Source organism: Aedes albopictus, chromosome 2, assembly GCF_035046485.1.
Source record: "Aedes albopictus strain Foshan chromosome 2, AalbF5, whole genome shotgun sequence".
Taxonomy (NCBI): domain Eukaryota; kingdom Metazoa; phylum Arthropoda; class Insecta; order Diptera; family Culicidae; genus Aedes; species Aedes albopictus.
In genome coordinates, this window is record NC_085137.1 from 383963002 (window position 1) to 383987359 (window position 24358).

The 24358-nt window shown below is 39.6% G+C and overlaps 1 protein-coding gene across 2 annotated transcripts in view; it reads left to right on the top strand.

The window, feature by feature from the left end:
* Positions 1-202: 202 nt before the first annotated feature.
* LOC115270001 (mucin-2) overlaps positions 203-24358 on the top strand; it is an 86248-nt gene continuing 62092 nt past the window's right edge. For both annotated transcript variants that reach the window (XM_029878912.2, XM_029878914.2), the window contains exon 1: positions 203-339. In XM_029878912.2, the coding sequence (XP_029734772.2) occupies positions 337-339 (3 nt within the window). In that variant the 5' untranslated portion in view covers positions 203-336. The remainder of the gene's footprint in view (positions 340-24358) is intronic.

The window sequence follows — 24358 nt, forward strand, 5'->3', positions numbered from 1 at the left end:
CCTTCCAAATCAGCATCGCATTTCAGTTCGGTGGTTATTATTCCGCGAATAAGTTCGTTCTCGTAGGTATTCGTCATATCAATTTCGGATGCGTGTCGTCGGTTGGTTCTTTGTGCGCGGGTGTCCTTTTTGTCACCAGCTTCTGAAGCGTTGATAAAACATGATTGTTTGATTGGAGGTTTTGCCAGAAACGAAGACGTGACTTGAAGGAAGGTGATAAAATTTGAAGACTTCCTCCTGGAGGAGTGGTACGTTCGGAGAAGATCGCGAGTGTTTTTTGAAAATTTTGTCCCCAAATTTCGTTCGGCAAAAGAGTCCTGAATTCAGTGCTCGAAAATGGTGAGTGCTTTTTGGGGGATAGGAATCTTAGCATTCCAATCACGTTCGGCTAAGCAAGCAAACAAGCAAGCAGAAAATCTAATCGCACAGGAACGAACGCGGGGGAGTGGAACAGTGTAGATCAAGTTCTGGAATACTAATTCTGGATGCGCGCGCGATCGCGTGTGATGATCATCAATTCTGGACGCCGGAGCGACTTTGATCAGCTGAGGGGACATCTAGCCGTAAACTTTATGATGAATTGCAAATTCTACGCAGGAAGAAGAGGAAGAGACTGTGTCTGGAACTGTGTTTGTGCTGCGTTATGAAGGAAGAAGAACTGACGAGATAAATTGAAGTGATTTATAAAAATGCGAACCGTATGCTAATGGGACTGTGACTTTTCTTCTTGAAATGTGCCACTAAAGGTAACGGTTAAAAATCACGCAATTCATCATCACTTGTTGAGTGTTTTGGAGGCGGATGTCCAGCAAAGTCCGGTTTGAGCTGTTGATATTCTAGATATATGATGTGTTTTATTAGACAGTTGTATATCGTTGGTCTGTGAGGACTGCAATGTATGTAAGTATGTCAATTCCATGAGATGTTGCAGTATTCCCAGCATATGTAAAAATCTTGACAAATTATAACTTCAAATTAGGTATCAAGGTTTTCAAATACTCTTACTCAAGTTCTTCTAGAAATGTCTTTGGAAAAACTTTACCTAATTATTTTTTCCATATGGTTCTTTAGAAATTTCACAATTTTCACCTTTCTTAGAATCCTTGAGGCTTCAACCGACTCCTTCAGCAGAAGACCTGCAGATTTTATTGAGGAACTTTGTAATATATGCCATGTATTGAATTTCTTTTTTTTTTATCGTTATTGAGGAATCTTTGGTAGTTTTCCCAAAAAGAATTGCAACTCCTCACTGTATTTTCGAAGGAAATTCAAGAAAAATTTATAGTACAGAAATTCTTGGTGGAAGAAACCTTTTCTAGGTAAGCAAAAGTAAGTATTACTGTAAAGTATCGTCGTCCCGGCATACATATTACCTTCTTGAGGGGGTATGTTTAAATAATTGCATAACATGAAATTATTTTTTTATTTGTCTTTCTGTCTAACATGTTGTAGGAACTTTGGAAGCCGTTTCTCCATAGCAAAAATCTAAAAGTTTGATTTGCTGATGCTCACTAGTATTTGTCTTGAAAGTTTGAAGTATTTTTTGTTATAACTGCTTTAGAAGACTAAAGCAGCGAAAAAAAATCGCAGCCCCTGACTGGGACTGTCAGGGACAGGTTTTTGATGAATATTTGAATAAATTCCTGGAAATATCAATTGATGCAATCTGAAACAATGACATAATACTTCTGGATGAGATCTGTATAGAAATTATTAACCTTCCGTAACTCGCTCGGTTGACTACCTGCATCAGCACCACGCTAATGCTGAGTACAAAAAGCGAGATTTTTTCAACGTGTTGTACAAAATACAACAGCGCGATCGCTCGTGGGTTAAAGGTAGTCTTATAGGCATTCTAAAAGATGGTATCCTGAGAGAATGTTGCAAAGAAATTTTTGAAGAACATTCGAAAGAACACTGGAACAAAATCTAAGCAAATCTAGTTGGTTATCAACTATCAAATATTCTAAAAATATCCAAGAAATGCAAAATGTATCTGACGGATTCAATACATTAGTTTTCGATTTTATAGAAAAAGAAAAACAAAATTTTAGAAACATTTTTCAAGATCTTCTTCAAGCAAATTTTCTTAAACTTGTACTTGTAACGTCAATATCATTTGTGGAGAATTTCGTGGATGAACTTGTTTGTACTTTTTGATGACTCATATAGCCACCGCTGTAAAGGCGTGGGTATTCAGTTTGACTTGATCATGCTGAAGCCCACTGGTTCGATTCTTGGTCGGTGAAGGAGCTTTTCATAAATGAAATTTCCTTGACTTGTTTGAGCATACTGCATCTTCGTGCCTGCCACTCGATGTATACAACACACGAACAATGAATATTGGCAAAGGAAGTTCTAATTAAATAACTTCGAATGTTCTCAAAGGACACACTTTTTCTCGTTACAGTGAAAAATGCAATCTTTGTGTCTGTTTTCAAAAGATGCCGTGAATCATCCAGGAATTTCTCAAAGAATTCCGGAATGCCAGAATTCCTCCATAGATTTCTCCAAGCGGAAATCCTCCAGATTTTTTCTCAGTGATGAGTTCCTCTTGGTATCGCTTGAAATTACTCTAAGAGTTTCTCTTGGGTTTTCTTCAGTTCTCCTGGAATTTCTGCTGAGATCTCTCAAGCAATTCATGCAGGAATTTTTCCAGCTATTTTCCGATGAGTTTCTACAGAAATTCCTCCGGGCATTCTTTACTGAAATTCTTCCTCCATAAAATCTTCAAGGATTCCTCCTAGGATTTATCGTGTACTTTTAGCTAAAATACCACCAGGGTATCCTCTGTGCATTTCTCTGGGAATTATTCTTAGGGATTCTTGAGATAATTTTTCGATGATTTCTCTAAAGTTTACTTTAGAATTCTCTATTGATAGTCCTCCAGAAGTCCAAGGATGCCTTCGAGTTATCCTGCTGGGATTTTTTCTAAAATTCTTTCTGGAATCCCACCAGAGATTTTTTTCATGAATTCCTGCAGAAAATCTAGCTTGGAGTTTTTCAGATATTCTTCTAGATGTTCCTTAAAATTCTTTTATGGATTTCTCCAGGACCTCCTTATTTTAGGATTTTATCCATGGATATTTCAAGAGATTTTTAAAGATGTTCTTCATAAATTACAGTGATTTCTGAGTGCTTTTTCCAGAGGCTCTTCTAGGGATTCCTTCACTATTTTCTTCAGGGACAAACTCCTGGAGGCAGTATGAGTCATGCGTCAAAATAAACTTGTTGATGAGGGATGGGAAATGTTATTTGTAATGTTATATTTTTTATTCGTATACCTTCGTATACCAACAGTTCAATTTTATTATTCAAGCTGCTCGAACGCGTTTCTCTTCACCTGCCGTCTGTTTGTCAGGACACAATTGTTATAACCCAGACAACCAGAACTCGCATAAAAATGCATAGATTTTATCATATTATTACTAACGTACCTCACAATCACATAAATGTAAACCCTACGTGCAACCAAAGTGTGAAATTTACCGCAATAGATAACATTTTAATGATTTTTTGCGATGCACAAAACTGAATCGCATAGCTACAGCAGCAAACTCGCAAAATAACATTCGAAATCGCATTTTGCATTCTACGATGATTATGCGAATTCCATCTTGTTATGAAATCTCTACTCGCATTAGTGTGTCAATCAACTTACACAAATGCATAAGCAAATTTGTGTACGTATACATTCGAACTCACATAAGCGAGGATCTGTTATGCGTACATAATGTGATTTGAAATGTGATAACAAAGAAATAGTCGGTGTTGGACTGTGGTTGCTGTGTGGATCCGTAGTGAAAGTGGAAAAATACCATTTGATAGTGAACTTTTTGTGATTATAAATTTGTTACAGCCATTTAAGTGACCCTAGAGGTTTAATTTAGAAAAGTTTTGACCAGGCCCAGGTAGGGAAAATTGTAGGACTTCACGTTCACCATCGGGTAGTTCGCCAAACTGCTTCGTACTCAGACACCACAGGTAGGTAATAAATCTTTGGAAGAACATTGAGAAGAGTTAGAATGTCTTCACGATTTAACAACTTGTTTCACAAGAATTGTGTGGTGTCAAGTTTAAGATACCGGTTGTGAATTCAAAAGTTATAAGTTCGACACTGCGGGCGACGTGAGTTACTATTTTTTGTTTTAATAAAACAAGTCGCATAATATGATTGATTACGTTGCAATATAGTATACATTACGTTACAACATATACAGATGATATCGCTTCAACTCATATAGTGTTGTCCTTCTTCCGTCAATGCACGCATATCGCCTCCACTTTTGCACGCATAAGGCATATTTGCAACATACTATGCGATGAAACTTTTACGGTTAGTTTCACGTATAACAAAGTTGCAAACTTCGTTTAACGTATGAATTGGTTGTCTGGGAAGCTCCGAGAAGTCTTTTTTTACAGTAGGAGGGATATTGTGCCAGTGCAGAATCAGCATTTATAATACAAAAAAAAAACAAAACAAAAAAAAATATCGTGCCAAGAAAAAGTGGGAAATGAAATTATTCCACTTTAAATAGCTTTACCACATTTCTCATACTACAGTCCTACTCACTACAAGAAAATATATTATTTTACGTTCCTAAACATTCTAATTTACATAAACCACACAACTTTCTTTTCGCTATTCCTCCTTTGAGGCTGTGCATAAACCACGTAAACCAAAATTCCCTCTTCCCCCTCGTAAACTTTTGTTCATACAAAAAAAGTGGAGCGTAGATTTTGGCCAAAAAAATCTACGTGGTTTATGAGCGGTCCCTTTACTGTTTGCTTTGTTGTACAGACCCAGTACATTTTTAATTAAGTTCAAAATTGGCAAAAACCTGCCCGATTTTGTCAGCCCAAAATACTACCAGTGGCTCACTGTATGCAATATGCTAAGGGAACATCCATACATTACGCCACACTTTGAGAGGGTATGGGAAACGAATTCAACAAAGTCACGGAGAAACGCAAATATGCACCGTTAGCATAATTTTCTATTTGCCTCTCGCTTCTTCTGAAGTGAATTGTATGCATTCATGTCATTTTGATCGGTTTACCCTAACAATGGGTTAACCGATCGAATTTCCTTCAATGCATACAAATTACTACAGAAGAAGCGAGAGGTGGATAGAAAAGTATGCTAAGGGTGCCCAAATGGAGGAGAACGTGCTTCTGGAGCCGACCTAGTGATGCTAAGGGTGCATATTTGCGTTTCTCCGTGTATGAAGTCCCATACAAAAACTTCAGAGGTCTTATATAAAAAATATAACCAGGAGAAAAAAGGCAAACATATTTTTTGTGTCGTTATTTATGGACCTTCCCTTATCCGCATTTCTCGCTACACCACTACTTCATTAATAAAAGAAAACACAAAAACATGAATTTCAATACGTTTTTAAATTCTGATTTTTTTTCTACGTGATTCGATTATCCGGAGTGAAATAAAATCAATACTCCGGATAACCAAGTCCAAACTGTATATGAGAAATATAATTCAATCTAAATATTTTTTAGTGTTAATATTTTTAAGTTAAGTCAAAAGTTTTCTGAGGCTAATTATACAAGACAGGATCGCTCAAAATTCCATTGCATTTGGTTCATTTAATTAGGAAATATAACAGTTAAAAGTTGGCTATCCGATAATTAAGCCGTTTTCAAGAATCTTTCTAACTTTCTAACTTCATGTAAAATGGCCTTATATTTCTTAAATTCGAACCATTGATAGACAATTCAACTTACAGATCAACTTACATTGATAGATTGTGGTATTTGTATGCACTTTATGGAAAGTTAATGCTAGGGTAGTGAACCACTTGGGCAGCAACCAGTATTTTGGGCACTCTTCGCTACAATCCAGTCAATTCCTAACCAATTGACATGAAATTTTGTACACGGCTAGATGCCACACGTGTCTCATCGCGTTCTAAAAATTGTGTCAATTGGTTCAGAATTGGCTGAGTTAAAGCGGAAAAGTGCTCAAAATAGGACCCCTACCGAGATGGTGCCACTTCCCTAGTAGACTATATTTCAAAAGACAAAATTTTGTCTTTAAAAATATAAATTAGAATCAACTGAAGTTTTGAAAACGAATCTATTGCAGCACATTACGCCTTTTCAAAATTTAACCGGTAAAAAGGGTTTGCTATCACAAAAGAAACTTCTTCCCTTTTTTACTCGCTGACCTTCTGCTGTTCTGAAACATTTTTACACTAAGCCCACATAACTCACTCTTTCACCAATTCAGTTCTCCAGCCATCTACTTCACCTTTTTTACAGTTTTACTTACTTGTAAAAATTGAACAAACGACATGATTTTCGAAGATGTCAATACCAAAACAAACTGCATCTGTCAAATTTTGTTGGATGCTGCTTGGATAACAGAAAAGCTGAAAACCGCTGAATGTGCTTCAATAAGCATTTGTGGAGCCTCGTGGCCGTGCAGTTAGCGTCACAAAGCGTATAAACGTACCGTGCCATGGGGTTGGTGGTTCGATTCCCGCTCCGAGTGATGAAACTTTTCGCTAGAAATGTTTCCTTGGTGCCCGTAATGTGTGTCGTGTCCGTTGTCTAGTGTTAGGCTTCGTTCAGTCTGTACAATCTCTTTCTAAAGACGGTGTCCGTGTCTTTTAAATAATAAGCATTAATAAAAGCCACTAAGCATGCATAAATGCTGCTTCGCACCAAGTGCTTTTTGGGTTGATTTTAAAATAACAAAACGCCCTGCTGCAAAAAAAAGTCAAACATGGCCATGGCGCCATATTACTTAAGTCAATTTTTCTAGTTTTTGTTGTTCTGCTGTTTGATTATTCTTCGTAAATTTCTAAAAATGCAGGATTGAGATATACTCAACATTTTCCAAAACACGGGAAACACTGTACGAATACACCAAACACTGAATAAACATTTTTTTTGCGATCATCAACACTATTTGCGAAATGCAAAATATCTTCAAATTTGACTCTATTTGAGAGGGCACCTTAATTTTCACACGTTTTCAACCACATTGTGCAGTAAATATAGTCCGGCACATGAAATTTGGTGTGCGTATGACGTTAAATCCATTCCAATAAACTACACTTCAAATATTTTTTGTAATGTTTGCACTTGTTTCCGTTGAAATATGTTGAAAAGGAATGAATGTTTACAAATTATTTTTGTTACGATAAAAGTAATCTCTAGTTGTATTGGTATTCGTCTAGAAAAAGTAACACAATAACGGCTGTCATGCATTTTGAACTTCTGTATCTGTGTTGCACTAATATCCTCTTCAAATACCTTGAACAGAATGGGCCTGCATTTTTTCCTGCCGCATACTGTATCTCTACCTAGGAAAACTTGCCCAGGCATTTTTGCATAGTACTTCAGTTGCATAGTTCAGGTTGGTACCGACATAAGCCAAATGGATACATATCTATGGCCAATGCCTCTAGCAGGATCTGACCTTCCCCATTCTGCGGCCCAGGCATAGAAGTCACCCGCTGAAGTCACCGGACATTGATGAAGACCTGCAGCCGTTGAGTGATTTTCACTGATACACACCAAGTTTCACTGGCGTACAGCAGCACAGATTTCACGTTCGAGTTGAAAATTCGGATTTTGATGCGTCGACTAATCTGGTTGTTTTTCCATACATTTCTTAAACTCGCAAAGGTAACCCTCGCATTCTTGATCCGTGCACCTAGATCAGCCTTGGTGCAGAGATGTATTTGAACGTGTTCTGTTCATGTTCTGTTCAAACCCTGCGCTCACGTGAGCTGTGTTCAAGTTCAATCATAGTTGCTGTTTGAACACAGGGTACAGTGTGGCAAATAGTAACAGATTTGCGACCTCAGTCATTCGGTCATCATCGCTGGGGCGTACGTGTCGGTCGTGCAGATTTTCACAAGGTTTTTGCGGCACCGCTGCACACTGGAGTAACAGGGTCTATTTCCTGGCCAAAAAGTTTTAACACGTTTTTATGGTCTAAAATGTAGGTACTAGCGATAAAATTTTGAATTTTGATATTGAGGATGCATTTTGGATTATAAATAGCCATATTAATCCACGTAAAGGCCTGAAATGAATTCTTATAACTTCGGTAAGAGCAACGTATATTTTCACCCCCAAAAATCACTTGAATCGTAATTTTTTTATTTTTTTTTTGGTACAGAGATGATGATGATGATGATGATTGTGTACCCACCATTAGCGCAAGGATTACCTATGGCTGCAGAGTCATACCGGAACGGAATGATCTACCTGATGGTTTGTTATAGCAGGGTAAGCTAAATTCACTGGAGACCTTCGGAAAACAACATGATAATTGTTATCTCGTGACAAAGTCTGGCCACCCCACGAACATTTGCCCGGAAACCAGTTCATTTAACTTCCTTAGGCTACCCCTCCGAAATCCCCATATGTCATGTTCAGATATAAAAAGTAATAAGGAACGAACTCACCGGGTAATCCTGACCAGCTGGTTTTCTATGTTTGGCTTTGGTCTCAGCATGCAAACGGTCCAACCATATTAAATGTGCACTCGTTCACACCGCTCGTTGATTCTCCGATCGTCCATCGAAGAATCCGAAAAAAATACATAAGCGAGAATACCCGACGCACTGAAAAACAATCTCTTGGATACTAGCATTTCCGAACTCGGAATAACGACGAACACGAGCACCACGATGCGGGCAATGTGGTATCTTGCCACCGAGCCATCGTCGATCGTTTACACAAAGTGCGAACAAAAAACACAAAGAAAAATACGAAAACGCGGGAACGACGAAATGCGGCAAGTTTCAGCCTCCGCGCCCTGCTTGTCAATGACGACCGTCGACCGTTCACTCTTCCATCCGCGTTCCACCCAAGTACGAACGAAAACACAAAGAAAAATACGAAAACGCGGGAACGACGAAATGCGGCATGTTTCAGCCTCCGCGCCCTGCTTGTCACTCTTTGTTTTTTTTGGTACAGAGAACTGAAAAATAATTATATTTCCACAAAATTCATTGTTTGGAAACACGGGCCACCTCGTTTCAGAGTGATTCTCCCAGAATTGTGAATGAAATTCATTTTTTTCATCAGTTAAGATAACGTGTTTATGTCTTCAGCTAAGTTGTAAGGGAAAGGAATGTCATTATAAGAAAACTTGTTGAACAATTGTTCTATCTGCTCAATTTTAAGATATACGAGACATTATTTGTGAACGACCCCTTAAAACCAGTTCATATGTTGTACCGTTTCCTAGATATTTTTGAGATTCCCAATTCATTTTGGGCTAACTTCAATAGTGCCCTGAAAAACACATCAAAACTCAAAAATTAATCATGGAATGAAATATTAGGAGTATGAACATGGCGAGAGAAGCCGTGTGAAATACCTGTATCAGTTTGAATTTTTATTTTAAAACATGGAATTTTAATTTATACATAAAAGTATGTTTGTGGAGTACTGAGTGAAAAACTCAATAAGTTTAGCAATAAAAACCCCAGATTAATCCACCTAGTGGTGATAGCACCTTTCTCGTCGAATATGCACTCTAAGATATTTCCGTCGCCATAAGCCGAAGTGTTCCTGAATCCTGAAAATACTCTAGAACGGAACAAATATCATTTTCTTCTTTTGTTAAGTGCTCGTTTATCAATGAGGGGGTGGAGTTGATAAATAATAAATGTATTTGATGAAAAGAAAAAAAAAATACTCAAACAATTAAGCAAAATCGGGTTTGGTATGAAATTTTCTAGAGGACTCTTCACCTTAAAATTTAAAAATTTATTGGTTTATTCATTTGTGCCCTTCCTCAAAATGTTGAATTCCGACCCAAAATTTCCAGGGGGGGGGGCTCTTGACTTAAGAGAAAATCGAAGTTTGTGTCAGCTTTGTTCAGAAAACCAAGAACCTTATCGAAGCCATAATCAAATTTGGAAACTTATTGATGGCTCATATTCCTATGTTATGTATTATGTTATACGTATAAGCAGAGCTGAAATAGTAGTTTACGCAACAAGGTGCAGAATGAAGGTTTTTACAGCACAAGTCGTACATTTATCCAACGAGGCTTGCCGAGTTGGATAATTACGACGAGTGTTGTAAAAATCGAGTTCTGCACCGAGTTGCGTACAACGTTTTTTGCAATTTCATAAATTATCGCTTGAGGGTAGTTTTTAACAAAACTTTTTCATCGAACTACTTACTGATGTTCATAGCCATGTTCAAGAAAATCTGAGCTAGTTATACTGTGCAGTTGTCACATTTTTCTAAACTTCGTCCAGAAAGCATCAAGAAGTTGATCAAAACTGAAAACAGTGTTGTAATGGTTCATTACGCAACGCATATCAGTGCAGTAATGAATCATTACAGCACTGCTAATTTGGTGTGGGAAAGTAGGCCTTTTACTGTCAGATTTGCATGAGGTAAAACACGATTACGATGAGAAATTGCAAAAAATATTAAACCTCTTAGTTGACTGCTTGACTACCTTCACTAGCACTGGATGCCGAACATTATCAAGACATTTCAGCATTTTTTTTTCTGCAGAGTTTAGCCTTCCCTTTATTATCATTGGTTATACTGCCGTTCTACGCATGATTATCCCATGTTATATGGGATTCCCATATAACATGGGACAATTGGGCGTGGAACGGCAGTATAAGATTCATGTAAAATTTGACAAAAAAAAAGTGCAAGCAAGTAAAATTTCCCATAATAAAACCCATTCAAATTTCAACCGTGTTACAGAGCGCGATGGCTCCACCAGTTGCATCAATATTGTGCGCAGTAATTTAAATCGCAAAAAGGGATTGATGCTATAAAATTAAAAATTTCCCATACATCATTGATCCATCCTACTGTATAATTACGCCTTAGGAAAATGGTGGGATTTGACAAGATCGCTTAAATTTTTATCAAGATTTTGTTCGTTCACGCATATGTATCGCTTGCATCGATTTTGTTTTGTTGTAATTTCAGCGATGCATCTAATCCTAATTCTGCAACACTGCCGGTAATCTTAGGTGTGCTCAGAGCTTGGGTCAAAGACTATTTTCCTGCTGCCCGTTTATCTGGTTATCGAACATTTTTGATGATTTGATATTTCGCATGGTTTCACTTGGAAACGGTTCCGGAAAACAACCGGTTCAGATATGTTATTTAGAGGATTGATTGATGATTACACAGCGCAACATTTTTTTGTCTCAAGAGCAAACTTATGTGTCTCTGACAGATTTTGGGCCGCTGAATCCGAATCCGGGCTCGGATTTTCTCCAGCACGTCAGAATTTTGAGCTATACCCCAATTTATAGGGCAAAATATGCGATTTTGGGCTTTTTTGGCTGCCAGCCATTAAGCATGGAAATATTTTTTTTAGCAATCGAAAGGTAAATTGCTCAATTAACATCTAAATTAACGACTCATGCAAAATATTTTGTTTTATCAAATCGAATTTGATACCGTCAAGGCGCCATTCATCGTGGGGGCTTCATTCACCGTGTGCTTTCGAATATTTTTTCATTATTTCCATATTATGATTGAATGATATGACAATTTCCCTTCAATTTCACCAATACAACACTAATGCATTGTTACCATGTCAAAACGCGCATTAAAAACATTTAAAAGTATCATTTTGACACTAAAGTGTGTTTACATGAAGCGGGATTCTGTTCGTTTACTGCATTCATAGTGAAAATACGAAAACTGCGCTAAGGTGATTTAAGCGGTAAACTAAATGTAGTAACGTTTTTATTCCACCAAGAAGCCATTAAATTCACATATCAGGTATGTATTTTGCATTACCGAAGTAAGTTTAACAAGAAAGTACGATTACTCGTACTTTTTAATTGAAACAAAAAGGCACGGTAAATGGGTACCCTAAAAATCAATGGTCTCCATTCACCGTGCCCCATACTGTCCCATATATCTAGAAAAAATCGAAAATTTGAACATTCGTTTTTCTAATAAAATCTTGCAAGTTATTACTTGAAATGAATTTAAACGAAGAAAATTCCCTTGGCTGGGTTGTTTTGATCATTTTTAAACAGAGTAAAATAAAATTTCTCATACACGGTGAATGGGTCCCTACTACCACGGTGAATGGTGACTTACCACGGAATTAGGCGACCCTACTACCCTTTACTAATTGTACTATGTCACCAAATTTTGTGAAAATTTTCAACTTCTGTGGATATGGCTTTAATTTTAACCTCTAATGAAGGCAATTGAAAGCGGCACCAACAATGTTTATAAGACTGGTGTCAAATGACAGCCCTTATTTGCCCCGAATCCTCTTAGATCCACGGTGAATGGTGCCTTGACGGTAGTTTTAAGTGATTTATGATAGGTACGATATTTCCCATACAAGTCACCCTCCAAAAGTTGAATGCAAGTTTACTAACCAACATAAAATGCTTAAATTTATCAAATTTGGTTTGGTAAAACAAAATATTTTGCATGAATCGTTAATTTAGAGGTTAATTGACCATTTTACCTTTTGATTGCTTAAAAAATATATTTCTATGCTTAATGGCTGGCAGTCAAATAAGCCCAAAATCACATATTATGGCCTAATAATTGGGGTATAGCTCAAAATTCTGACGTGCTGGAGCAAATCTGAGCCCGGATTCAGATTCAGCGGCCCAAAATCTGTCAGAGACACATAAGTTTGCTCTTGAGACAGACCAAAAGTTAATTTTTGTTACGCTGTGTTTTCGGTGATAAACAGCTTGTTAAGCGTTTCGACCTACTATTCTTCGGTCATCATCAGGCGCATTCAGCAGGATTCACCCCTTCAACTTCGTCAGTTTACTATATTAGCGATTCAGATATGGTCTGAAACTATTTTCCTGCTTACCGTTCATCAGGTTATCGAAAAAATAGCTGTTTGATGTGTCGCATGCCAGGGTTTGTCCGCTTTTATAATTGGCCACTTCCGGTGGGACACCTGGAACCGGTTCTGGAACACTTTCGGTTCAAATATAGTTTGAAACTACTTTCCTGCTCACCATTCAACTGGTTATCGAAAATGCCGCAATTTGACGTGTCGCATGCATGGGTTATGTTCACTTTTGTATTTGGCCACTTCCGGCGGGACACCCGGAACCGGTTCCGAAACACTACCGGTTCAGATTTTGTCTGAGACTGTTTTCCCACTCCCCGTTCATCAGATAATCGAAAATGCAGTGGTTTGATGGGTCGCATGCATGGGTTTGTTGCAATTTCATATCTGGCCCCTTCCTGGGGTACCGGTCCGGAAGACCTAAATGGCCATAACTCCGGAACGGCTGGACCGATCTGAACTATTTTCAATAGGAAACAATGGGGCAATATACCGCGTTGAATGAACCATCGGTAGTTGAAATCGGTTCATATTTACTATCTAAAAATGAGGTGACCTTTTTGTACACATACACACATACACACATACATACACACACACACATACATACACACAGACATCATCTCAACTCGTCGAGCTGAGTCGATTGGTATATAACACTTGACCCCTCCGGGGGCTCTATCAAATTTTCGTTTTTGGAGTGAACATATAGCCTTTCGGGTCACCTTGGTGTACGAGAAAGGCAAAACATTATGTATGTGAAAATATATTCTTTACGGTGCATCAATATAAGATTACATGCTACGCATAATAAGCTCTTTGTTTGAGTTGTTTTAATTTTTTTTTAACAAATTTTGAACACAACAGTTCTAGCTACATAACATTTAGGCATTTAACGGTGTTTGGAGATTTCTGTTCAAATTTACAAAATTTATTCCATTTGACACATTTCGTTAAGAGATACAAGACCAGATTTGTATTCTACTATGATATGTCTACCGAGAATAAGTGGCCATTCATTAAGGACAAGGTATTTGGAGTACATAGCTCAAAATTTCTAGAGCATCGTTTTTTAGAACCTTTGAACGGATTTGGATGAAAATGCATCACGCTAATTGTTCAGTGGTTGTCAACAGCGTGATGCATTTTAGTCCAAATCCGTTCAAAGGTTCTAAAAAACGATGCTCTAGAAATTTTGAGCTATGTACTCCAAATACCTTGTCCTTAAAAAATAGTCGAAATGAAGTTGTTATATCAAAAGGTGAAAATTTCAAAATGATCTATTTTTTTTTGTCTGGTACTTTCTGGTACCCGTTCTCTTGCGATTCACAAAGGATATGTATTATATTTTATTGTAATTTTATCCAGATCACGGAATGCTGCAGAATCTGAAAACTTTTTGAATGCTGAAAATTGTTAAAAATTGACAAAAGTCATGATTTTGAAAACGCTTCTGTAAGAGCGCAAAATAAATAAAATCAGGTGCAGTTTTTTGTTTAAATGATACACCCTTATCACGAGAACTGGTTAATATACTCAATTATTTTTTCAATCTGTCGATATTGTGATAATTGAAGTACCTCCGATGGGTTATGACACAAACGAAAAAAACAGTGGAGAAAATCATCAAATTCAGGCATTGATACTTGAAAAAATATGCATCCCAAAATGTTTTATTGATTGCTACATGATGAAGCAATACTTCGTCCATCTTCAAAAAATATTAGGCTTTGGAAAATCCCAAAAAAAATTTTTGACTGGTGGCCAGGAATTTGGTCCATTTACGCCTATGTGCGCTGGATGTGAATTATCCTGAAATAAAAGCTAATTCTGTATGAACAAAAAGTCAGATCTCTTTTTTATGAGGAGCCTCTCCCGCCAATAGTCCCCCTCTAATACAAAGGGCTCATTACACTTGATCGAGCCACTTCCTGGGCAACAATTGAAGCCTCAAACATCGTATCTAACAAAATACACGAACGGAGAAAATCGAAGGAGAAGTTCACTGTTTTCAGAAACATAAGCATTTCAGAAACGTAAAAAATCCGGTTATTTTTTCACTAATCATCCCCAAAGGTGAGAGATACAAGTAGCCCTAAACGAAATTCTGCGTCTCATGTGAAAGTTTTTTTTGTTTACATATGTTACATACGGTGTTCGGTAAAGTTAGGCTTGAATTTCTTCTCAGTGATGTGATTTTGGAGCGGAGCTCCGCGGAGGTTCTTCTTGCTAGTCCAATGGATCACATGATGGAGCAGCACGTCATACAATATCATTGAAAATAAAACTGCCCAGGGCTTGGCCCGTTTCTGACCCGGTGTATTCTCGGTCGCCTAACATCCTACAATCCCACAACGCCCACGTTGCGCTTATGAAGTGGGAACCTATTAACGGAAGGAGAATTGAAGCCAGATTCAGAATACGGGTTCGAAACCTTACCATGGTCCAATGTTACGCGCCAACCGATGTTGCCGAATTGCAATAAAGAGAACTTTTACAGTCAACTGAATGCTGTCGTGCACAAGATTCCGAAAGGTGATACATATCAAGATCCTCATGGGCGACTTTAACGCGAAGGTTGGTCTCGACAACTCGGACTATGAGCAGTGAGCACGTTATGAGTCGCCATGGTTTCGAAGAAATAGCGAAAACGGTGTGCTATTTGCAGATTTTTTTTTTGCAACAATGACAAGTTGATTAAGGGATCGCTCTCTCCACATCGACCAGTGCACAAAGTGACATGGGTTTCCCGTTATGGCGTCACGGAAAATCAAATCGACCACAGCTGCATCAGCCGGAAATGGAGACGGAGCCTTCTTGATGTGCGGAACAAACGTGGCGCCGACAATGTGTCCGACCATCATCTCTTACTCGGCGAGATCTGGCTGCGCATTGCTAGGATCGATCGACAGGAGGAGAAAATGGGGCGGCGGCTCAACACACACCGACTGGAAGACGCTGCGGTGAAAGGGTCCTTCGTCAGGGAGCTAGAAAGCCGTGCTGCGAATATTTCAGAAGGTGGAAGCGTAGAAGATCAATGGAGCGCCATCAAGAACGCCTTCATCGCCACCGGCGAGAATAATTTGTGGAAAACAGTGGATCACAGATGACAACTGAAGGAAGATAAAGGAGTGAAGGAACGACAGTGCCACGATAGAGCGAGTGTAAACACGAGGAGCCAAAGCCGTAGCCCGTCAGCGCTATTCGGCTCTCAACTCGACGTGTGCGCCGGACATTCGACGTGGACCTTCTTAAACAATTTTGAGAACAGTTTACTACTTTCTAATGATTGGATTACAACAAGTGGACATCTAGTTATGTGCTGCTGCGGAAAATTTCTGGTTTTGATGATGGTATTTTCACGCCGCCGCCGCCGACAAGCCGATGCTTCCTGGATCGGCTTCAATTAACATAACCATATACTTTTTCCACCAGTGCATGGGTATAATACTCCTTTACCAATCCTCGTTTAAAAAATATTGTATATTTGATTCTTGATAACTTGGGGAGCTGCACTCCGATTCACGCTCCTGAGCTTGCCGATTTCTTCTCGGCGGCAGGTCTCACCATCAACGTCAACAAGACCAAATCGTCAGATGGAAACACAGTCAACCCTTCCAGCTTTACGATAGCTAAGCAAGCAGTGGAGAATGTTGAAGGCTTCCAATATATTGGTAAGCAAATGGCGGCCGATGGTGGCACCAAGGCAGAGATGCATTTTGAACGCTCTTGTTGTGTGAGCGTGCTGAACATGTCCTCTGATTGCTCTTACGTGCGTGTTCGCATTTTTTGAACACAATCTGGGCAACTAGATTGCTTACGAAATGATGTTCAAAATTGACAGCTCAGATCAATTCGAGGGATGTCTACTCGAATCACCACATCCCTGTAAGTGCCGAATTCCATGCCTCATTGGCTAGTTGTGCCAGTTTATCGTGCTAGGCTAGGCTTAATACATTCCAAGTTCCAATTCTTGTCCGTTGTTTCGCGCCAAAAGTCGTCCAATCAGTTCGTAATATTTCATTTTCGGTTTCTATAACGTTTTTTTTTGGGTTTCGGAAACAGTAGGTTGTTGGCCTGAGGTCCCCTATCCACCATGGTGGGGCTGCCCCCTTAGGGATAGCTTTCGGTGGAGCAGCATTTCATACTCAGCCGCTGGATGCCAGAGCAGACGCTGTTTGAGCCACACCTCCTTGGTGAACAAACGCTCGAGACGTACCTTCTCAATCTAGCAGAAGTCCGCTAGAGTGCAGTCATAGCAACCATCAACGGCGCAGCCGAGAGCACCATAGGGTACGTGAAAGGGACTCGACGGAACGAATGGTTCGACGAGCAATGCAAAGCGGTTTTGTGGGAGAGTAACGATGCGCGAGCGGTAATGCTGCTGCAAGGAACACGGCGGAACGTTGAAAATTACAAACAGAAGCGAAACCAGCAGACTTGCCTCTTCTGGGAGTAAAAGCGCGAACTGGAAGAAGCGGAGAGCGAAAAGATTTACGCCAGTGCAGCAAACAACACAAATGACGAAACTTCTTAGCTGAGGGAAGTTAAGGATGCCATTCACCAGCTCAAAACCAACAAAGTAGTTGATAAGGATGTTATCGTTGCTGAACTAATCAATATTGGTCTAGAAAAGTTGGCCACATGTCTGCACTGGATGATAGTCAAGATCTGGAAAACCGAACACCTATCGGAGGAGAAGAAGCTAGGAGTACTCTGCTCCATTTTTTTTCTCTGTTCGGGACATAACCACTGCGACCGATATTTGATCTATTGTGGTATACTCTGTGTCCTTTGTATATTGAATGTCGTATTACTTTATCACCATTGAGAAGTTATAAAATATTCGGTTTTGTTACAGTATGTCAATTTCTTGATTTTGCTGCCAGTAGCAATTTTCTACATAATCGCAAGGAAGGATTCGGATTGATAGGTTCCGCTTCAACACGCTCCTGTTTCAATCAAAATCGGATCCCTTAACGAGAACGTCAAGAAATGATACCGATTTGGCCATGCATCGGAACCCTAGTCCTTTCTGTGAAACCAGTGAACACAATAAAAGATTAGGAATACTAACCCATTTTACCTTGCTTCAAGATCCATCTCGGCCACAACCGAGGCCTTTCACTTTCAACAAGGTGTGAAATGTAATAAGGATCAAAGTGTTTTCCTGTGATTACCAAAATAAGTATGCTGCTCCAGTTGGAAACAGTTAGGACTAGGGTTCGGTTTGGTAGATGTTTCGTCGCTACGGGTGGTGATCTACCGACGCTACGGGCTCCATTGAAGATCGAGCGTGTTTTAAACCCCCTCAACCATTCATCCATTAGCACGGGCCGCCTGACACTAGGGTGGGACTAATTTCAAAAAATCTCTGCGATATATGATTTCCCAAGTGGAAAGTGATCTACTAGTCGAAATAAGTGAGCCGTACAAAAATGAGCGATTTCGGTTGATATTTAGGGGTGGCGCAAAGGGTTCATGTGAAATTTTTGCTAGAACAACTTTTCAAGAAACATTTCAAATTTAATTTTCAAACTAAACTTTTCTACACTAAATCAGTGATTCTAGAACCCACTTGGGCCAAACTTGTGCTCAAAATGACGATATCTCTACTGGTTTCTGAGATATTAAAAAATGCTGCTTTTCAGTAGTTTTTGGGTTGGATACCAAAATATGGCCTTTTTTTCAAATAACTCGGAAACCAGTGGAGATCTCGCAATTTTGAGCATAATTTAGCCCAATTAGGTTCTAAAATCACCGATTTAGTCTAGAAAAAGTTTGGTTGGAGAATTAAATTTGAAATGTTATTTGAAAGTTTGTTCTAGCAAAAATTTTACATGAACCCTTTGCGCCACCCCTAAATACACTGCGCAACATTTTTTTGTCTCAAGAGCAAACTTATGTGTCTCTGACAGATTTTGGGCCGCTAAATCCGAATCCGGGCTCAGATTTGCTCCAACACGTCACAATTTTGCGCTATACCTCAATTTATAGGGCATAATATACGTTTTTGGGCTTTTTTGACTGCATGCCATTAAGTATGGAAATATTTTTTTAAAGCAATCAAAGGATAAATTGGTCAATTAACATCTGAAATAATGACTCATGCAAAATATTTCGTTTCACCAAATCAAATTTGATAGATTTAGGCATTTTATGTAAGTATGTAAACTTGCATGCAACTTTTGGAGGGAGACTTGTATGGAAAATATCGTACCTAACAAAAATCGCTTAAAACTATCAAATTCGATTTAGTAAAACGAAATATTTTGCATGAGTCGTTAATTTAGATGTTAAATGACCAATTTATCCTTTGATTGGTTAATAAAAATATGTCCATGCTTATTGGCCTGCAGTCAAAAAAGCCAAAAATCACATATTTTGCCCTATAAATTGAGGTATAGCTCAAAACTGTGACGTGCTGGAGCAAATCTGAGCCCGGATTCGGATTCAGCGGCCCAAAATCTGTCAGAGACACATAAGTTTGCTCTTGAGACAGACCAAAAGTTATTTTTTGTTACGCTGTGATATCAACAGAAATCGCTCATTTTAGTACAGATCACTTATTTCGACTAGTAGATCAGTTTCCACTTGGGAAATCATATATCGGAGAGATTTTTTTAATCTTTTGTTTGCTTCACTACTTTAAAATACTCAGCTTTTTGAAAAAGTGTACTAAAATAAACAGCCATGTACTAAAACGACAATATCTTTTAAAATAATCTTCCAATCGTGTTTCAATCCACATATGTAACTACCTGTCACACATGCAATTACCTGTCAAAATATCAGCGTGATTGTTTAACGCATTATTCGAGCTACAGAATTTTAAACTTTCTTGCCAAAAAACTGAAACTTTGACCAATTTTTTTCATACAAAATCGATCAGTGATTTTTTTGAAAATGGAATCATTTTTGTTCATCAGACCACATGTGCTTCATATTCCAATGTAGTACGAGTTGATTCTGTGCCTGGTTTTCTCGGCCTTATAAAGGGTTGAAACGATTGAGTTCGTGAGAAGGTATCAAGCCAGTTTCTTCAACGGCCGGTCGTCAACGAACCAGATCTTCACCGTACGGCAAATCCTCCAGAAATGCCGTGAATACCAGATCAAAACGCATCACCTGTTCATCGACTTCAAGGTGCCATATGACAATACCGACCGCACAGAGCTATAGAAAATCAAGGACGAAAACGGCTTTCCTCGAAAGCTGACAAGACTGATTAAAGGGACGATGGACGCTGTGCAAATCTGCATATGGATTTCTGGCGAACTATCCAGTTCCTACGAATCTCGCCGTGGACTGTGACAAGATGATGAACATTCATGCCTACTCTTCAACATAGCTTTGGAAGGTATAATGCGACGAGTCATGCCTTCTACGGACTCCAGAAAAAGCTTCAGTCTGAGAAGATTCACCCGTGCACCAAATGCACCATGTACGAAACGCTAATAAGACCGATGGTCCTCTACGGACACGAGACATGGACCATGTTCGAGAAGGACCTGCAAGCACTTCGGGGTGTGCAGGAGAATGGTGTGTGGCGAAGAAGGATGAGCCAAGACATCACTGCACTCAACGGTGAGCCCAGCATCAAGAAGATGATCAAAGCCGGAAGGATACGGTGAGCAGGGCATGTTGCAAGTATTCCGAGCAGAGATGGCATGCTTCTCAGAGTGAGTGCAAGTGTGCGTGGTTTTAATATAAAAATGAGCTACACTGTGCACATTTTCAGTGTGGAATGCCATCCCTGCCTGCAAAGTTGGTGTTCGCTACTAATTCGGTTGGGACAAGAAGGCTGGAGCGCAGAGAGCACGATGAACGGACCAAGTGGAGCGTTATCTAGCGAGCATTGAGCGTGACCGTGGATGGAAAGCGACAGCCACGAACCGAGTATCGTAGCGTATTATTGCCGAGTATACACGGTGTCCAATAAGTTCTTATACAAAATCGAAAAGAATTCATTTCACATCTGTAATAAGGATTTATATATTGTAAGGCCATACCACTGACCAAATACAGCATATGTTATGAAATTAACTGTCCTTTATCCTTCTCTGCTGATCGCTTATATGTCGTAAGTCCAATTCAGCTGGCACGCACGCTATTTTATTGGTATTTTGTCTCATTTCAACGAGTAATGGTTTTGAGTTGAAACAAATTAGGTTCCTGCCCTCACCATGGCTAGTAGGAAATATGACCAGAAGAGAAAAAATATGAGATTCTGTATTGTGCAAAATAAAACGTAAATTAAACAAAAATGTCCATTGACCTGTTTTAATTAGATTTGTTGTGTTAAAGAAGCATGGCTGCATCTTATCTTGTTGATTCACACTATTCTCGCTTCTTAAACATACTTGTATCCCTATTGTGGTAAATTATATCCAAAACTTATATTTAATGTTATATCTTTAATATAACCGTAATTTTCAAGGAAATCAGCCCAACTTAAGCTTATTCGCAAATTTCTTACCATATCATAACTGAAATTGTATTGTTTTAGCCTTCGTATATCCATTTGGTACTCTATATCTAAAATAGCTAAATCCTTAACAGGATCCGATGTGCAACAACGATCGAACGCATTGCGATGATGCCGACACGCAAGCTTTCAATTTTCACATTTTCTTGTTTTATTTTTTGAATCATCGCTCGCTACAGGTAAATGACAAATTTAATTGCAACCTTGGTAGGTACAATCAGTTTATGATCTCTTACTCATAATAACAGCTCAATCGGTTTCTTTTCTTTGATGATCCGCAAAAAAATATCGGTGCATCCAGAACCGACGGTGATTACCGGTGATGCAACCACGCACTGATCTGCAATGTTCGCATGCACTGAGACACCACTTGCAAATGCAACCCGTTATTGCAGGGTTTAACAGAGTCATCGGAAAGATTCCCCTTAAAAGCAAGCCCAGCCTCACAGCAGCAAGTGTAATGTCGAAGGTCGGCGTATCGAATATCGACAGAGACAAATGATCAGCGATGGTCCAAATTCGGTTACCAGGCCCAGTTGCCTTGACCAACCTCAACACGGCTCCTTGGTAGTCCGGTGAAACCAGTTCTTGGAGCTGCGAGATTGAGACGCGGCCAAAATGCATCGACATTATTATTCACGCTGGCTGACCCATTCAGGCTGACGTATCGCCGATTGTTGAAACCTTTTATTTTAGATGCAAGCGTTGCGTAATCCGATCGACTCAGCCCTGGTTCGACGCGATAACAGCACCCCAGAAGACCATGAGTCAAAATGTTCCCTCCCTTTGGTCATTCATTCGCCGTGATAAATTCTTCAAATCGCTCGCTCGGTCGATTGCTCATAATCTATTTAGCGATAGAGCACAATAAATTCTCTCACACATAATTTATCCAGCGAACGAACAGATAGATAGATTGGGCAGTAATATGCAGACAAGACACGTGACATGTCGACTCGATTTATCTCACCTAAATCTGCATCTCAAGCGAGGCAACGAGGCTGCCCTTCCTCAACGCTGATCTGTATTGTTGTTGGGACCCACATCTAGGTTTGGCTCATCGCCGCCGCCACCGCCTTCGCTTTGGGACACACATTCTCCGCATCTCTGGCTGGATGGACCACAGCGTAGAGACGACTGAGACGTTCAACTCGTTGATGCTGAGATTGTTATATTAGGCAAAGCAAACAGTAAACACTCTTCATGTAAATATTTATGAACTTGCAACTAGCCTAACGATGACCGTCGCGTCGTCGTCGTCGTGTAAACGCAATTTGGAGCTTGACGTGGTCCATTATGTTGCTGCTGACTTTTATCCGACGACGACGACGACGACGACAGTCATCAGTGCCAGTGGGGAGATTGCAGAATTTGGTGGCCCATTTCTCGCTTATGGTTCGGGGCGTGCAATATCACGAGCAAGAGCGCCCAGTTTCACTGATTTTGACCTCCACTGCAGCACTGCTGATGATGATGGTCCGATACGGCAGTAATAGTGTTTCGTTCACTTTGACTTTGGCATAGAAGACTTCAATTCGAGGGAGGGAAAGAACCTGAGACACTAGTGGGGGTGGTTTAGGCTGGGGTTGGAATCATATTAGTCGTCACTTGAGATACTAGTGCTTTGTTGATTAGACATGGGAAGGGAATTAGATCTGAGGTTTCAGTTTTCTTATGATGGTGATTAGACATGGTTTATGAATAATGAAGCTCAAGACTGCAGCTGCAGGTGTAAATTGTTCAATTCTCCGGTTTATATAGGTAAATGCAAAATGCAGTGATGAGGTGAAATGGCCCAACTCATGAAATCATTCCTGAGTGTGATTACACCAGATTCCTTTTTTGCATGCATCTAGAACAACAAAAACAATCAAACTCGATTTTCTGGCCAAGTTATTAACGGAATAGAAAGTCGATGATGAGAAATCAATCATTGCAGATAGGCCCGTATGATACTAAACGCGAGGTTTGATTAAAAAAGTATCTGTTACTACGTTCAAATTTATGATCATGACCAGATAACCTCAGGTATCAGAAATCCGGCAGAGGCACATTATCCTCCATTTGGGACATTTGTGCCATCGCTATAATAACAGCCTATGTCATCATTTACCTGAGGGAAAAGGAAGAAAATAAGGATAAGGATGGGGATAAAGACAGGTAGGGAAATAGGAAAAAATACGCTAGAAGAGGGTACTAACGCATAAGCGTACCACAAAGGGTTCAAATAGCGCCCTGAAAAGGGCACTGTTATAACGCATAAAGCGAAAGAGAGCCTATAGCTCTTTATCACAGCGGGTTAAGAACAACAGAATACCCTGATGATTCAGGTTTCTGAAGTCAGTTTCACTTAATAAGTGTTTACCGAATACTCGGAAACGCAGTTGCGCAAAAACTGGACAGTTACATATCAAATGCTACGAAGTTCCATAATCGGATTCTCAGCCATTCCATGCAAATGAATCAGCTTGCTGAACATTCACCATGTGACAGCTGAGTCAGCAGTGGCAAGTCAATGCTGCAATTCTGCTTAGCCAGATTAGTTAGATACTTCGCCACCCGTAGAGATGGCTCAGCACAATACAATTTGGTTTGACGACATGACTCCAAACTATTCCAGTATTGTCTGTGTTAAGTGGCAGCCCGGGTGTGAATCTGATGCTTTACTCAACACTTGGATACCGGAATAGCTAGCTCAGGGCCAATGAAGTCATGTGATGCTCCAGTGAGAGCTAACTCATCAGCCAAATCATTTCCAGCGATGGAAGAATGACCTGGTACCCATACAAGGTGAACAGCGTTTGCTGAATTCAACTCCTCCATTTGAGTTCGACAAGCGATAACTATCTTCGACCTAGAGTTGGCCGAAGCAAGTGCTTCAATAACAGCCCGGCTATCTAAACACAAGTATATTACTTTGCCCATTACATGCTGCTGAAGTTCTGATTGCACTTCGCACATAAGAGTAAAAATTTCGGCCTGAAAAACGATGCAGTGTCTACCAAGTGAGTATGACTGATACAGCCTTAGCTCACGAGAATAAACTCCAGCACCTG